Genomic DNA, 17,934 nt, shown 5'->3' with positions numbered 1-17,934 from the left:
CACTGAAAACACTTTAAACCAAATTTGCTGATCTATGTTATTTATGATTAAGATTGGGAGAATTCAAGCACAAGAAACAGGAAAAGGGCATTAATTTAGTTGAAGGGTATTTATTTCGTCTTGTCCACTGTTTCAGGTGATGAAGGGCTTTTAGAGATGACATTGCTCTAAACCCTATTCTGGAAGCTCTTTCTGCTCCTACCTCCAACTTGATACGGGGTGAATGAGCACCCGATTGAAACAGTAGCCTGTGTGCTCCTGCTTTGCAGGGATGACACGTGGCTACGTGTAGTGCCAGGCTGCCCTGGGGCTCGCCACCTCCTTGGAGCCGCTCCTGCCTCTATCACCTGTCTTCTTTATTCTCCCATCACACCAAGACGCTAACTGCAAAATACCTGTGGTGCTTTAACTGCGGCTCTCTCTTTTTTTTTATTACGTTTTTTTTTTTTTTGATTCCAGGAAGGGTTTCCCGGCCGTTTCCCCCGCAATGAAGCTCGGAGCATCACGCCGTAATCCCTCCTCGGCCGCCCCTAAGGGGCGCGTCCTGGCGCAGCCGGCGGCGCTGGAGCGGCGGGGCTGCCGCGGCTCGCTGTGCCCCGGCATCGCTGCCGGAGCTCCAACCCCTCTCCCGGAGCTCCTTCCTCACTCCGTCTGTCTGTCCGCCCTGCTGGAAGCTCTCCGCAGCTCCCCGGGCCAGGAGAGGTTGGAGGAGAGGCGGACGGAGGCGCTGCGAGGAAGAGGAGGGCCGGGATGAAATTCATCGCTGCTTGTTACGTGCTGCCTCTCTTTCCTGCTCTGGTCCTTGGCACTAGGTGAGCACCGACCGCTCTTTTCCTTACAGCCCTCCTGCTTTGTTTCCTGGCTCAGATTCAGTGCTTTGAAGGGAAATAATGCAGATCTCGGGTCTTGCTGGGGTGTTAAGTTTAGAGATCTTAGATCGTCTGCGATTCTCATCTGTCTCGCTCCCCCTCCTCAGTCTCAAGATTGAATGTTCTCTTGGTGGTTGGTTTTTGTTTGTTCGGGTTTTTGTTGGGGTTTTTTTGGTTTGTTCATCGATTTGGCGTTTTTTTTTTATGCTGGGAAGAAGATGCTCCTCTATGATTTGACCCACAGCTTGTGGAGTGTAACAAGGCAGTGACAAATGTAAGCTTTATATAGAGAGCAGTTAAACCAGGTAGGCTCTATTGCACTGCTAAGAAAGGCAAACAGGTGAAGCTGAGAATTGCTAACGTTTTCCCTTATAGAGTGCAAAATAATTAAAAACACCTGAACGATCTCATCTCAGGATTCTGTATCTGAATAATGCCTGGGGACTTACTTTTTTTACTGTAAGATATTGTAGCATTATCTCAATGCCTGTAAATGTATAAAAAGTTGCTGCAATCTAGAATAATTCCTTTCTGTGAAAGTGTAAGTGTGAGAAAAGATGAACCAAATCTATTGCAGCTGAAAAATAAACCTGATCTGCCCATGCAGTGTTCTGATCAGGCAATGTGTTCTGCTCACTTGCTCAGAGACAGTAAATTGTCTGTGCAGTCAGGATAACGTGTTCAGCAAGGAAAAGGTAAAGCTGAGGCACGTTATCCCATTGTCTTGATGTGCACAGAGGAGAAATTAATGTTGGGTACAGAGCAGATCTGTTATGATGCTGCTCTTTAGACTGCTCAACTTCAGTTCCTCATCAGTAAATCAAGCTGAAATTTTGGCTGTGGTATTTCTGTGCTGTCTTGGAATAATAACACAGAAATAAGTGTGTAGTAAATAGTAATGAGTCTTTAAAGCATGTTCTTGGAGGATATACATGTGTACATTTTTCAGGAAAATGTGACTTTTTCCTTTTTACTCTGTCTCCTCCTGTAAAATGGGCATCAAGGCAGCCTTTTGCAGAAGCACTGCATGTTTTAAGGCTTGAAACATAAGGTGTTCACTGAGATGTAAAAAGAAAAGAATAAAATGCATGCCTGCTTCATAGTCAAGTGAGGGACAGCAGGAGCTGCATACACGGGCAAATAATAATTGAAAATTTCTGAATGGGAAAATGTCCTAATGTAGGGAGAAATCAGGAAATTGCTTCACTTATCCAGTAACTTCCTTCCTTCAGAATGGGTTTTTATTGGCACAAGGAGACCAATACCTTTTTTAGGTAACATTTCTGTTAGGGCTTCCACAGTGCTGGTCCCTATGAGCCATGCTGATGGGCTTTAGAATATCACCCCTGGGGGAAAACATTGTGGTTCAATTCTTCTGATTTAATATGAGGTCTAAGGAAACTTTCCCTAGCAGTCATGTGAATTAATTTGGATTGATAATTTTATGCTCATAAAAGAGTGATGCATCCTTGGAAGAAGAGTTAAAATTGAGAGGAAGCACCAAGCCAGCTTTTGCAGATGCAGGTTTGTATCTTGCATGAGCTTGTGCAGATTAACCTAAAAGAGATCTGGAAAGCTTAAAAGCTGCCTGAACATTCATGGGAGTCAAGGTATTCAGTGCAGAGCCCTAAAACTGAGTCCTTATCTTCTTGAGCAAGTGTGACCAGTATGGGAAATGAAGCATAGTTCATTCTGGATAGTTGTCAGAAACACTAATAAATTCAAATCCTCCCTCAACTTTCAAAACATTGCTGCAAAGAATATCAAGAAGCTGAAGCTGGCATGTGGATGCTAATTATGCAAATCACAGTTCTGAGGAGTGTGTATATTTTTGTAGGAGCACAATGTTGTGGCCTGTGATGGTTCGTGTTCTCATGCAATTGAGAGATGAAAATGATCAGTGGGAGAGAAATTCCAGTTAAAATTCCACCCAAGCACAGGATGTGTTGCAAAGTGAGTTTGGGTACCAGATTGGTCATGAAGGAGGCTGAAATTCTGTTGTAGAGTTGGAGATCTATAAAAGCCCTGGTCTGCTCTCTTCAGCAGTCACTTGGTTTTTCACTGGCTGTGTAGAAGATCGAGTTCAACATTTCATTAGCACATGCAGGAAGTTTAAAACATGCCATGATGTCAACATGCCATTTTCTGGAAAGAGATTATGCTTTACTCTCCTTCAGCAGGAGGCAGCTCTGGCTCTGGCAGTTAATACTTGTTGTGAGCCTATGCCTAATTGGTTGGTGGGACCCAACGAGGTAGGATTGCAGGAATAGTTTTTCTTGCAGAAAATCAGGGTACAATACCTTTCCATGTGAAATTGCTTAGCTAAGGCAAAATATTAACTTTGCAGGACAGAGTTTTCCATCAGGAGGGTTTATTTTTGTAAAAGTTTGTACTCTATTTCATACATCACACCAAAATGAGTGAACACAGTACTTGTTGCAGAGGTGGACAACTCAGGGATTTTTTTTCCTCATCAGGAAGTGATGCCATGCTTTTTGCATCATGTTGTGGTGATTGTTTTGAAAGGTCTCAGCATATCTTCAAACCTAATTGCAAACAAATATGAATTAATGAGTTAAGGCAGCATGTAATCTTTTCTTACTTGATGGCATTGTTAAGAAGAAGAAAGTACCCAGCTATCACCATTATTTCATAATTGTATGTTACTTCTAATCTTGGTCTAAAATCACATGCATTAATCAAACGCCCATAAAAGTACAGAAAGTTCATGATTTTGAAGTGAATGATCTTTTCTGCATTATCTAAACTGGATTTTGGCATGGCTTTGAGACACAATGATAAGTCTTTATCATATTTCTGGATGGTTGTGGTGCCAGAGAGGTCATAAGATTGAATTCAATTTGTCTGTCCAGTTAAACATGTATGTTTTGATGGCATAAGCTAAAATCACTGAGGAACATTTTTGAAGATTAATTTAGCTTGGTAAAAATACGAAATTGGTGTTTTCCTGTCCACTCTTACATTTCCTTTAACATTTCAGATTTGGCAGATTTAATGAGATAGATGTTATAAGTTGATTTTTTTCAAATGATGCTGAAGACAATTGAGGGTTTCCATATGACATCAGAAATGAGTCTCAGTGCCCTGAGGGTTTGGGGAGTAGACACAGTGCACAGTAAGCTCAGGATCCTGTTCTGTGGCCACTTGCTTGCTTTTGTGGCCCCAGATACCTGGATAGTCTGACTGGAATGCTGCTTGTAAAAGGGAATCTTACCTGAAGGCACTCATTGGGGTCAGTAACTATGGTCCAGATGATCTTCTCTAGTGAGACCTCCCTACTGTTAGCTAAAATGACACTTTTCTGAATATTACTTGAACATTACTATTGAAATGCTGTATACCAAATTTTTTTGTCTAAACAGCAAAATACAACTCCTTAGAAGAAGCCTGATGTGAAACAGAGCTTTCCTTTTTTCTTTTTTTTTTCTTATGACAGTGCATTCCTTTCTGTCCACATGTGAAATATGACAAAGGTACAGGACACTGAATAATTTGATTGCAGTAGAATGCTTTGTAGCAGAGAACAGAACCTTAAACACAACAAAATGCACTTCAACAACAATTGTAATATTTCTACTGCAGCAACTCACTAAATGAATGTGAAAATAACAGGGCTGTAAAAGGCAGGATTTTTTAATTGTGGGGAAGTAGCTGGTGGTAATTTTTTTTCTAAGAGTACAGTTAATTGTCAGTCTCACTGCACTGGTGTTACAAAGCAAAATATTGTGGCTTAAGAATAATGCACCTTTTGGGTTTTGTAGCAAGAAAAAAGCAGTGTGCTCATTTCAAGCTGATTAATGAATGTACAGGTGTTGACCTGGTATATGTCTATTGTTGGAAGTGATAAAAAAATGATGAATTTCCTAATTAAGCTTGAGAATGGTTGAGATTTCCTTGGGTGCATTTTTAAGGTCAGCTATTTTCTTTACATTTGTTGGGTTTGGTAATTGTTTTTAAGGGACTTGAAGATAATTTTCCCCTCCTTTCAGATAAAGGTGTGTAAATAACTCAGCCTGTGTCTTGAGAAAAGGTACAGAGGAACCTGTCTGCTGTTACTGTGCTGGCATGGGAAGTTGAAAATCCTTGTTTCTAGTTTTTTTGAGATCATTTTGGTTGTGAAAAGCACCATGAGATGTTGAAAGGAGCTGTTTTTCATTCAGACTGATATGAGGGTAGATGGAGCCTTTCTTTATAGAGTGTTAAGTGAAGTACAAGGCTCATTGGGTGTGGATGCTCATGCCATTGGAACATCCTGTCTGGCAGGAAGCCAGAACTGATTCTCACTTGTGGCATCTCACACTAAGGTCCAGCAGTGTCCCTTCTCTTCCCCTCAACAGAAGGTTTAATCTGCACAGTGGTAGTAGGCTACTTATTTAGGAGAAAATATGATCCCTTATTTTGCTGTAGGTTCTTAATGTGCTTTTGGAATTCTTTCAGAAATGCAGGGCTAATAAATATAATTTTTCTCCTGTGTAGAGTTCACAGTTTTGTCTTAATTTTCTGGGCCCTAAAAGCTTTCTGATTTCTATCAGTGTGGATGGTGATGCTTGTTTGGTTGATGGCTTGTAAGGATTTATACTTGAGGTACAGATGTGGTATTTAGGATGTGACTTGTGGCTGTTCTGTACCTGTAAACTATACAAGTATAATGGGTGCTGAAACCAGTGGTGCAACTCCATAATTTCATGGAATGTGTTTGGCTTGATGGCTTTATTTGGATGACTTATAAGAAAGTGCCTGACACAGCAAACTGGAAGCTACTTGCAGCCTGCTGCCAAAGGAATGGAGAAAAATGCACTGGCAATATTGATGGTGCTCCATATATATCTATATCATCAACCTAAACTAAAAATCCAGAAAGAAAGTCTCAGTTTAGCCAGAAAAACTCAAACAAAAATAATAAATCTGTGATATTGGAATTCTGCTTGTAATGCTAGGTGTAGTGCATTTCTGCCCAAGAGACTTGCCATGGAGTTACTTTTGACATTTTAGTGTATTCTTTAGTGTTTAGAAAAATTAGAATGCTGACAGTTTCCTCTGTCTCATTTATTAGTTTACAGTCAGGACAGAAGACAAGGATATCCTAACCTAAATTGTAATCCCTTTTTCAGTGAGATTGTGAGCTCAATATCATTTTCTACATTTAATAGAAGACTGTTCACAGACAGTATTCCTTGTGATGTGCCACTCTGCAGACAAAGAAACCTCATTTATGCCACTTGTCAAAGCAGTGTTTCTTCCCATTGTCTAGTTTTGCACAATGGGTGTGCTGTCTGTCCTGTAAGGAGTCAGATTGTAAATATTCTCTGTTTGGAAGTCAAGTAATGTGTCAGAAAGCAAAAGGAAATTTTCACACCCTCCTTCAGTATTAATATTGTGCAGAGGTTTAAGATGTGTATTGTTATATTTGCTATTTCAAACACATTGGAGGGCAAGTACCTTTTAGAAATACTGAAGAATAAATATGACATTTCATCAAATAGCAGTTTTAAAGTGCTTCTGTGATTCTCTTTACTCTTTCCTTCCTTGCTCATCTTCCCCTTTACATAGTTCTGGTGGGTTTTTAATGTTTGCTTTTACTGGTTTTTATCTTAGCAATGTTTTTTGTGGTGTTCCCTCCTTTTCTGCTGTATTTGTAGATACAAAAAATACTTCAGTCAGTTATGAGAGAAATCAGCACGTGAATCTTATAAGCTGAAGAAATAAGTGCATACAGAATTTATTGATGTCTTACTTGTTGATCAGCATTTATTGATATCTTACTTGTTGGTATTAAATAATAGTTTCTATGGAAAAGAGTAGAGAAATGTCAAAAAATTCTGGTGTATCTTGTCTTCATGTGCTGTCTTAAGAAGAAAAGACTCATTTGCTGCCAGCTAGTGTAAATTACCCAAAGTGCTGATTTTTCCAGCCATTTACATAGTCTTGCTGTTATTTTTGAATGGCCAAATTTAGTCAATTTGTGGTCAGTTTCCTTGCAGGAAATAGGTAGGTTTTCTTTGCATTGTTAACTATGGAAGGGGAAAAAGAAAGTAAACCTGCTTTGGAGAGATTGAAGCACTTAGAAAATGGAGCATGTGTTTGCTGAGTCACATGTAATTGCAGAACTAAAACTTTTCCCTTTTAGTTGGAGGTGGAAAATATATTTCTAATGTCTCCATTTAAAAGTCTTCCAGGCCACCACACTTCTATCCATGACCCAGATAGATGCCCTTGCTTTAACAGCATCAAAACACCTTCTGTGCAGCAACAGGGATTTATGGTGGGGCTCAGCCTCTGTGACTTCACCATTGTAAAATCATGCATAAACAAATCACCAGCAGCTTTTATGGGTGTTTGTATAACTTCTTTTAGTGGTGGGAAGGGAGACAAATTGCCTGGTGTGCCTGGGAAACAAAAGAGTTTGTTCATGCTTTATATTGTTTAATTCTCTGTAGTTGATACAGTTCTTTAGGTGGTTGTGTTTTTGTTGATCTGAAAGACTACAGAAGTAGGAGCTGTGACTTGGTACCTCAGAATTGCTTGGTGAAGCAAGAGCAGCAATAAACCCAGCAGTTACACGATGCCCAGCATCCTCCTCATCATGTCTGGATGATTTTGCAGCCTTGTGTTTGTTTCAGGCTAGTCAGTGACAATAAACATGGGGAAAAAAACTGAGATTTTATTGAGATGTGGAAGAGAAAACTAAAACACTATGTGGAGAAATTGAGCTGACAAGACTGAAAAGCAGCAGCAGTGCTCTGGGTAACATTAAATTGTTAAGGAAGTTTCTTCCTCCTGAGGCAGTGTAATGAAATGAGTGCTTGATGTGCAAAGAGAGACTGTCTCTCTTGAAAATGGAGAAATAAAATCAATTTTTATACTGCTTCACTTAAGATGTTTTTTGTTAAGAAGTATTCTTCAGGATGGGGTGAAACTCAGCAAGGGTTGCAGTATGTTTAGGTGTTTGGTAGCTGAGCCTTTGAGATGCTATCCTGAAACAAATCAGTTGATCATTAATTGTTATTTTCAGTGCCCAAATGTCCAAAATAGCTCCTGTATTCTTACTGCTCCTCAGTGGCTGGCACAGTCTGTCAGTCCTGCTTCACTTCTCCCCCTCTGCTCTATGAAGCTCCAGAAGCTCCTGTTATTTCCTCATCTGGAAATAGATACTGTTGATTTTCTGTTGGTTTTGATTTGTTTCCTTCCCCCTTCTGTGAAGGGGGACAACATTTGCCAAGGGACCAGCTATTTTTGAGGGGCTTATTACCTATAATCTGCAATGGATTTTCTTTCAAGTGTGCTGAAAGAGTCTAATCTGGTGACTTTTGAATTTCAGAAGGAGACAGCTGGTTGACTGCAGTAACCTTCTGAAACTCTGGAACAAGAGCTACTGTATTCTTAGAATCTTGGACCATTCTTTAGGTGCTGAATGGCATGGGGGATACCAAACAGTTGTGATTGTTAGGAATCCATCCTGACCTCTTTTAGAAGGAGCAGCTGTCTTCATTTTACCCTCAGCTGAGGAATAAGAGATTTGGCTCAGTGCAAAGGGTAAGGCTTGGGTAATTAATCTGTAACCATGGAGCCTCAATGGCAGTGAAGTGAGGAGGGGTCAGAGCCCATCACAGCATTGCTGCCTTCCTTCTGTTTCCTTAAGCAAATTTAAGGTTGCAATTAGTGCAGACTATGCTGTTTAATTTGGTGAAGAATCAGTCTCAAATACCACTTTCTGTGACGTCACTGCATTCATAAATAAATATATATGAATATATATATTCATTCATATATGAAAAACCCACTGTCCTCGAGTGCACAGATAGTGAATAGAGACTCATCTGCTTTTTTTGTTTGCTTGTAAAACCACTCTGCTCTTCAGTACACAGATGTGCTGTACTTGGCTCAGGAAAGTTCATGAAAGCAGACATTTAATTTAATCTAATGTATTTCTTTTATTCTGCTCCCATTTCAAACATCCTAGTTCTTTCCCTAATTTTTACTTAGATGGAGCTCCTTTGGCACAAGGGCAGACTGTTGTCTGTTCCTGGGCACAGAAAGAGTTAAAATGTTGTAAAAATTAAATAGCAAGACCAGTTTTAAAGAAATGATAGTCAGTCCATTTGACTCAGAAAAAAAAAAAAAAACCTGCATTTCTATCTGTTTTAATGTCATGGTGTGTAGGATTGTCAGTTGCATGTGTACCTAAACTGACAAAATTTAATTTCCTAGCTCTTTTCTGCAAAGAGCTAGGAAGATATACAGGACATGTGTAGCAGAACTAAGGGTTTAAGGAATATCTGTTTCCTTTGCATGAGGTGGTTACTGCATCACTGGCTTATACAAATAATTGTATAAATATACAATTATATAAATATACAATATTATAATTGTATAAATATACAATATAATTATATGGTTTGCAATAATTATTTATAACAATATATATAATAATATCTATAATATCTATTTTATAATTATAATTATATGGTATACAATATAATTGTATGGTTTCTACAATATAATTGTAACTGTTTAAGCCATTCCCATCAAACAGGGGCTGTGCAGAAGTTGATGTTGCAGTCAGGTTGAAATGTTTTAGTGTTCACTCTCATGGTCTGTTTCTTTGCTGCTCCATCTTGCTGGTGATGTCTCATGTTAAAGTGGAACTTTTTAAATGGAATGGGAAACTGTTCCAAAACTGTTCAGTAATTACAGCAACGTGGAAGTTTTTAGCACACTAGATTAAACCTGATGATACCTTGGAAGCAGTAGGGAATAATTTAATCTGCCTTAATTCTCTTAGTGGTTTAAGGAATTAAAGGATCCTTAGGGTAGCTTGCACCATCCCTTTAGAAGAGTTTTCAGTATCTACCACAGAGTCTTTCTTTGTGTGAATATCTGCAAGGACCCATCTGGAGAAATAAGTGGATGTGTTTTCAGAAGTTTAGCTGCCAAGTAGGCCAGAAACAAACACTCATGTCTGAGCAATCCCCTCAAGCACCTGATTTTCAAGGAAACCATTCAGGAAAAATCACTTTACAAAGTCAGCTTTGTGAAATTGCCAGAGAAGTTCTGGGACCTGCTAGGATGAGATGAGATATCAAAGGAGGGTGGTGGGAAAGCAGTCTCATTTCAAAGCCTGCTAGAAGGAGTGGATAAAAAGGGACATTGTGTAGTGAGTGAGTAAGTTGAAATATTGATGCTATTCTAGAAACAAATTATTTACCTGTATCTTACCAGGTGCTACCTGTATCTGGTGCTGCTCTTTCTAAACAAAGGTTTTAAAAAATGCTGTTTGTGTAGAGAGACAATATTGGAGAGGAGGAGACTTGTTAGGCTCTTCTGTTACTGTTCAGGACTTGGAAATTATAGTATATTTAATTATATATAGTGTAATATGTATATATCTAGTATATTTATCGTATAGTATTGAATTAAATATATAGTATTTAATTCTTGAAAATAGAAGCTTAAAAATTGTTTTAAAAATATGTCTTAAAAGTCTCCTAATAAGAAAGCAGTAAAAAAAACTAGCATTCCACTTCAATTTTTGGGCAATAGAACAGGTTCTTCTTGTGCTGCAGATATCTATTCTCCATGCATTTTAAATTTCACAAATTATATACACCTAGTGCTACAAATTTTGGGGTTCTGCAGACAACACTCTTTGTATGTGTGGAAATCTGAGTGTTCATTATTAATGAGGATGGACAGAACTCCTACCTGATTCTTGTTACTTTAATGAAAACGAGTGGCAGTAAGAAAGTCTCCTCATCTGGGGTAGATACCAAAATGTCATTGTGGATGCTGATGAAAAGAAATTAGGAATTGCAAAATTGATATCAATTTCATCAGTATATATACATATACATACATACCTATATATATATCTATATCTGATTCTACAGAATTAAATACTTCAAAACAGCTGAAATTTTTTTCAACAGCTAAGGCATTAAATTTGACTGTATTTTTGCAGATAAAAATATCAAATTATTTCTACAGGTAACATTGAGGGTTTTTTTTTAATATCCTGCCACTTCTTTCAAATGCAAGAAATTCTATTGGAGACAAGCATTGTTTCTGGCAAATATATTAACCTGGAATTATTCTGCCAGCTTCCACTTTTGCTGTCTTTCAGTTAGACAGTCTTGCATTTCAGTGTATGAGAAGATGTTCACTTTCTTTAAATTCCTTGTATTTTGACAGAATTTTATATTTGTGTTGATGATGGCTGTTGGTTCCTGTCATTAGGGCTTAGGACACACTGCTGAAAGAGAAACTTGAGCAGTTGGTGTATTTTCTTTCCTTTTTTTCCTCTTCCAAAACCCTGTGTTGGAATTAATATGTAAAGCTTGATTTAAGTGAAAGGGCTGATTAAATCCTGCCTCCATAAAAAGGCAGCTGTGGCTGTTTGTGGGCATGGTAAGGCTTGCTGCTTCTGCATTTGATTTGGGTTTTCATCTTGGAGCTAGTCTGAGGATCATCCTTAATAGGCTTGTGTCAATGCCTGTTTCTTAAGATATCCAGAAGACCTAGAATTTCCATAACAGCTTCATTTGGAGTATGAAAAATTAAAAAAATTGTAGAAAACAAAATTAATTTTTTTTTGTATGCTTCTGGGTAAACTAAACTGATATTCTTGTTGTTTTAAACCTCTATGATCCATGTTTGTGGCTATAGCCTAGGTTATGGATAATAAATGGAGGTTGGTTTTGGAGGTTCAGTTGTCTTCCAGTTATTGAAGCAGGAATAATAGAAGAGAATAATTCTTTCAGTAATATATTAGAACATAGATATGTGTAAATTCACAGTGAGCATCAAGGTGCACTCTTTAAAATATTAATCTTAAAAATGAGGGAGGACCATGGACTTTAGATCTTTTAGCTTAAAAACAGCAAACCACCAAAACTGTGATTTGCACTGTGGATCAAGGTGTGACATCCCAACCTCAAGGGGAAGGGTGCACCCAAGATTCAGAGGTTCTCATGGTTAAAAGGGGTGACAAAAGTCACAGAGACACAAAAACTCACTAAAGCTTTATTAATAAATGACACAATGACATGGAAATGGATATGTTAGCACCTGTCCTGCTGTATAAGCACTGGCAGTGTGGTAAGATGAAAAATTAATAGGGTTAGCTCTAGGCTGGGAAAACCTAAAGTTTCTCACTTTCTGTTCAAGTTAGATCTGAAAGAATGAGTATGGGAACTTTCTAGAAATGGGTCAGAGGGCTTCAGAGGTCTTTGGTGGTCTTGATCCCCACCTTTATAGGCTGTGCCCACTTCTTGGCTTCGTTCTTGCCCTTCAGCTGCACGTGCTTGCCCTGTGCTTATTTCCAGGAACCAGAGCAAGGATGTTTGTCCTGGGAAAGGGCTGCCTGTCCTCTGCATGGCCCCCTGCTCCAGCAGCCTCCTTTTCTTCCCTACTGTGTGTTGAAACACGTTTATGGCATCTTTAGGGATTCTGCACAAGGTTGTGGGAGTTTGCCTTGTTGAGGTGATGTGTAGCCTTGAGAATATTGAGTGGCTTGGCAGGGTTGCACTAAAGTAAACTTGAATAACAGCCTGGAGCTTCAAATCAATTATTTGATTACCTTCAGTAATTACTAAATAAATCACATCTGATCCCTTCATAGTGATTGTAGCATCCATTGAGTTCACAAGTCCCCATTAATCATAGAACAATATCCTAGCATCTTCCCAGCACGTGTGAAAAGAGAATAGGAAATTGGCATTCAGTTTAGCAGCACCTGAACCAAGACAACACAGATTTTTTTAAAAGATAAAATTCTTCTCTTATTTAAATACAAGAGAGTTACAGACTTTTTTTTTTTAAAATTCACCTTTTGCTATTTAGCTCTAATTTCTCTAAAATAGAAAATCTCAGAGTTAAAGCTTCTTTTGTGAAAGTTGGCTTTTTATTTTTTTTAAATTGGCTTCATATTTAGATCCTTGAAGATACCTTGAGTGAATTCTAGTTTTTCTTTCCTTCTTTATAGCCTTTATATTTTGTTAATGCACATCAGATTTACTGCTCACTTTAAAGTCCGTGGAACAGTAACTGTGGAATGCATAATGTACAGATCTGTCTTTTTTTGGTCAACAGGTTTCTTGTTTTACAACCAGCTAGCATATTTACTCGAGTTCTGTGGGAAAAGGTCATGCCTCTTGTTTATATCATTCTGGGGAATGAGGAGAAAAGGGACACTCTTGGTACAAGAGTTTGTCACCTGTGTTATGGAAGTACTCTTTCAGGCTTTGCCCTCTTCCCATTTTACTTTTAATGTCTGGTTTTCTGAAGGATACTGTTCTTCAGCAGTTTTATAACTTTTTATTTGTGTAAGGAGTATGAGAATCTGAATTGTGAACTGTCACAATTTTATGGCATCCCACTGCCAAACACACCAGAGCTCTCAGGTACACAAACCTTTCTAGCTTGCCTTCCTTTTATATTTCTCTGAGAGTCATCTTGTTTTGGGAAATAAAAGGCATTGCTCTTCCAAGTTTGTGGAATTTCTTCTTATTTTTTGAATTAAGTTAATGAAAATTTAGTGCTTAATGGGTACCTTAATTTTGCCCTTAATTCAGTACCTTAATGGGTGTTACAGTAGTTGCAAGACACCTAGTGTCCCAAGTGCACCTTTAACAGCTCCAGTTTATTTATTAATTTAACATTTTAAGCCTTTGTTTTAGAAGTTTGTTTTCCTTTTTTTTTTCTGAACTTTTTTAGAGTGGCTCATAGGATATTGCTGCATAATATGAGTAGGGGAAATACCAGCACTCATCAAATTAGCACTGAGCTTAATCATGCCAAAGTGAAGAATGCAGCCATGGCAAGGCTGCATTTCCATTTCTCTTAGAATTCAACAGGCAAGGCAGAAAAATGGTGTCTGTAAGTAACTGGGCATGGAATGTCAATGGGAAGAGTTGCACATCACAGCTGAAAGATGTTTCTGTTGCAAATGCCATCTGGATATTTAATGTTCTGATTGTGGTAGGATCTGTGCCACCAAGAAAAGAGGAAAATGCTGCCCAGACAAGACCTGAGGTCAGTGATGTTGTTCCCTGTGGAGGGCACCAGCTTGGAGAAGGAGTCATCCCTGCTTGAAGGGATAAAACCAATATGCTGAAAAAGGCTACAATTGTCCAACTCCTTCCTGGAGCCTGTATAATTTCCCAGCAGCAGTATGGATTTAGACCTGTGAAATTGCTGCAGAGGTGTCAAGTACAGGGGGGAAAAAAATAGCAAAGCAGTCCAGCTAGTGCTTGTGCTATGCATTTAACCTGCACAGCATTCCTGGAGTGATGAGGACAGGGTAAGGTAACTTCACCATGAAAAAGTCTGGCTTTTAAGCTCAGGACTCTGACAATTTTTAAGCCATTTTATTAAAACTGGTTAGTTTTAATACCAGCAGTCAGAAAGGATAAATTTCCAAGTTCAGCTGTTATTTAAATTGTTTGAGGAACAGTGTGCATTAAGTGGTTTCTGCAGCAAGTAAATGGAAAAAAGCAGCACCATGAATTGGGAAATTTCAGGCTGCTATCCTACAGAAGAGTATCTCAGACCTGTTTATTCAGGGTTTTGGCATTAATTAGGAGACTTTTGGTTTTGGACTTGGTGTATGGTTAGCAGTCTTTGATGCCAGCAGATGAACTTTGGCTTTAATACATGCAGTGTATTTAACTGGCTGGTTTTTCTAATGAGTGAATTAATTCATTTTCTTATTAATTTAAAATCATGACATAGGTGTCCTCCCAATGGAAATAAGGGAAAGACAAAATATGTATAATTTTTTCCCACTTTTGTTCATTCTAGTGCCATATCATAGCTATTTCTCATCTCTCTCTTTCCAAGTGAAAGTCAGGTCAGTAGTTGAATTTGGCTTAAAAAAAACATTAAAGGAAAATGCATTTGTATATTCTTGCATAACATGACATTACATCATTACAAGATTTAATTTGAATTTAGTTTTATAATATATATAGTTCTACTGAGCTATATAGTTACTATTTAAAGGACTGTGTGAATCAGACTTCCTTGCTGCTTTCCATTTCAGTGTGGACTTAGATGATACCAAACTTGTTACACCTACTTTGTCAGAAAGATACCCAGCTAATAGCTGGGCTGGGGGTTGACTATAAAATTAAAGTCAATTTGAGTAAAGAATTCAGGTTAAAAATTAATGGCAAAGAAAAGTATTTGATTTTTGTTTCAACTTTTTTTTAAATAGAGTATTCAGCATAGCAGAATAATATGTTATTTTTACTTGGAATCTTAAAGAGGCATGCCTAAATTTATTGCAGCAACCTCTTTTATTGGCTAAAAAAGAAATAGATTTTTTTTCTTCTCTTCAGAAATTGTATTTCCACTTTAGAAAAAAAATTCTTTTTACCAATTGAAATGAATACTCATTTTTTAAAACAGTGTGCCTGTTTTATGGCCTTTCTTTTCTTTCAGGCTTTTCTATGCTGATCAAAATATTGAAGTATGTCTAGCATGAGTAGACCAAGGTGGATGCCTAGTGAATTAGGAAATATAAAACAATTAAAGCTTGTTTCTATGGCTTCAAAATGCTCACATTTATTTTTCTAAATAATCTGTTGGACACAGGTAGATTGGATGATCTAAAAGGATTGTACCATACTGATTATCAGGAACACTGTCAAAACAACAGCAAACGTGATTTTACTGCTTTTCATGCCTCTGTGAAACTTCTCTTCCTGTACCTTTAGCAAGCAGGACTGTTAGTGAAGAAGCAGGGGAAGTGATAGAAATTTGGAGTGCACAGGAGTGTGGACAGCATGGCAGGTTGTTCTTGTGGAAGGGGACATGGCTGGAGACCCCCAGAGATCTGAGGCTGGAGACTCCTCTCATTCATTGTTGCAGGAAATGCTGGAGTGTGTTTTATAATTCTCCTTCAAGAAATTTATTTCATATCTTTTTAACAGACTAAAAGCTTTTGTTTTAATTTTTATAAACTAATCACTAGTTAAGCAGAATCTTAGCCAGCTCTGTTGAAGAGCTGATAATATCCCTAAACACAAGTGCAGGCAGGAGCAGTTAGGTGTAGACAAACATGTGAGAACCACAGAGAGAGGGAACCAGCAGACAGTTCACAGCATCATGAAACAAAATGATTAATCATAAAACACCAGTTAGATGTTTCATTTCTCTCCTCTGGCTTAGCTTTGAATGGTCAGTTTGGAATTCAGCAGAGAGTAAGAGGATTGCTTCTGTAGAAACTATAGGATGAATTAACATCCTTCTGATCTTTTAATGTCTTGTAAACCACAATTCCAGAACCACAGTGTGTGTGAGAAGCTATTTGTACAGCCATGAGGTGCCTTGCAAATCTGATATGCTGCAGAGGAGATCCATTTAATTGGAACTCATTTCTGAAGGTATTTCAACGTGGACTTTTAATTTTGTTTGATTCTTCTTTGCACATTACAGAATAGAACTGCCCTAAGGTGAGCAGTAGGACATGATGTAGTTGCCATCAGAAATGTGTGCTGGGATGACTTGCATGGCTGGAGCTCTGCCATGGGTGGCTGCAAGCCCTTCAGACAAGCCAGGAGAGGCAGTGGGGTGGCTCTGTACATCAGGGAGGGTTTTGACTGTATGGGTTATAGCCATCCCTCTGTAAGGATCAGTGGGAATGAACTGGCTGGGAATGAAAATACATTCTTTGCAGAATTAAATTAAACCAAACAAACAAACAAAATCAAAGGGGAAAAAAAAAGCCACCCCAAAAAACCCCAAACTTGCTAGAAGCTCATTCTCTGGTAGTAAGGTTGTTTTTTGTTGTGTTTTGGGATTTTTTTCATGTTGGGGTTTTTTCTTTGGAGGAAGTTGTGATGTTTCAGACTTTGGGGAGTTTCTTTGGAGAGTTTTTTTTGCAGTGTAGAGGGAGGGTTAATGTCTGGAGCATTTATGGAGCAAAAATGCTGTCTGGAGCATTTTTGTTGCTAGAGGAATTCTTATTTAATGAATGGCTAACAAACATAGTAATCCCTGAAAGAGGATTTTTTTTCCCCCTTCCTTCTCTACCTAGGTGTTGTGGAAGTGGTTTATGGAAGTAATGTAGTTCTGGGAAAGTATGTTTGTCAGTCAGTTTAGGGCCCACAATATTTAAGGTTCTCACTGAAAGCTGAAGTGACTTGACTCCTTGAATTGTTGAAATTATGCCAGAAAAAAATCATTCATGTATTTGGATTGTTCTGGTTATTAAGAAGGACTGGAAGTGTTCAGCAGAATCTCTGCTAGGATTCTCTGGTGGCATCTGCTGTCTCTTCAGGTGCTGTGTATCATTTCATCTGGTTTGTCTCCACCTTAGGGTTAATCTTACTGTGAAAATGCTCTATAAATGTAAAATGTGCTTAAACTTTCTGTATAGTAAACAGCAAGCCAGCTAGTTTTGCTTTCACCTGTTTCATTCTGTGTTATTTCCTGTATCTCTTCTCATAAAACCTCCTTGCAAAGAGTTACATAAGGACTGAAGTAATTTTAATCTCTTGAGAGAATAATAAAGTTCATGGAAAACATCAAATAGTACAGAAAACAAGAATTCAAACAGTGTGGGATGTATTCCTAATTCTGCATGGGGTTTTTTTATATTAGATTGTTATTTTTTATTTATTTTTTCTTGCTTTTCTGCTGTTTTTTGGAGTGTGTTTATGAAAAATGCTTGAGGGTTCACCAGTATTAATTGACTGGACAAATGCTTCACACAGCAGAGGACATCTCTGTTGTAGTGGTAAAATGTCAGCTAGCAGAGCAGTTGAAAATTGAGTTATAAAAGTATCTAAGAGGTAGAAATTTAACTGTGGGACTGGAAACAGGATGCTTTTTGGTTTGGGGTTAGTCTGAAACCTCTGTGTTCTGTTGCAGAACAAGGGTGGCTTCAGGTCCAGGATCCATTCCCTGTACTTTGAAAAGACTTTTGGATGGAAATAAAATTGAGAACTTAATGCACCTGAGCAGAATGGTCAGCCATTCTCTTCAGAGTGAAGTAAGAAAGCACTGTCCCCCACCTTGCACAAAGCTCAGCAATCAGCTGGAG

At 38.3% G+C, this 17,934-nt stretch overlaps 1 protein-coding gene across 1 annotated transcript in view; it reads left to right on the top strand.

The window, feature by feature from the left end:
• The first annotated feature begins 564 nt into the window (after positions 1-564).
• The window catches only part of LUZP2 (leucine zipper protein 2), a 125,873-nt gene continuing 108,503 nt past the window's right edge, over positions 565-17,934 (top strand). Inside the window, exon 1 of the mRNA XM_059848152.1 lies at positions 565-812. Coding sequence (XP_059704135.1) covers positions 751-812 — 62 coding nt within the window. The 5' untranslated portion in view covers positions 565-750. The remainder of the gene's footprint in view (positions 813-17,934) is intronic.

This window comes from Haemorhous mexicanus, chromosome 6 (genome assembly GCF_027477595.1).
Source record: "Haemorhous mexicanus isolate bHaeMex1 chromosome 6, bHaeMex1.pri, whole genome shotgun sequence".
Taxonomy (NCBI): domain Eukaryota; kingdom Metazoa; phylum Chordata; class Aves; order Passeriformes; family Fringillidae; genus Haemorhous; species Haemorhous mexicanus.
The sequence above is the reverse complement of the archived record's forward strand: the minus strand, read 5'-3'. Positions and strand labels throughout refer to the sequence as shown.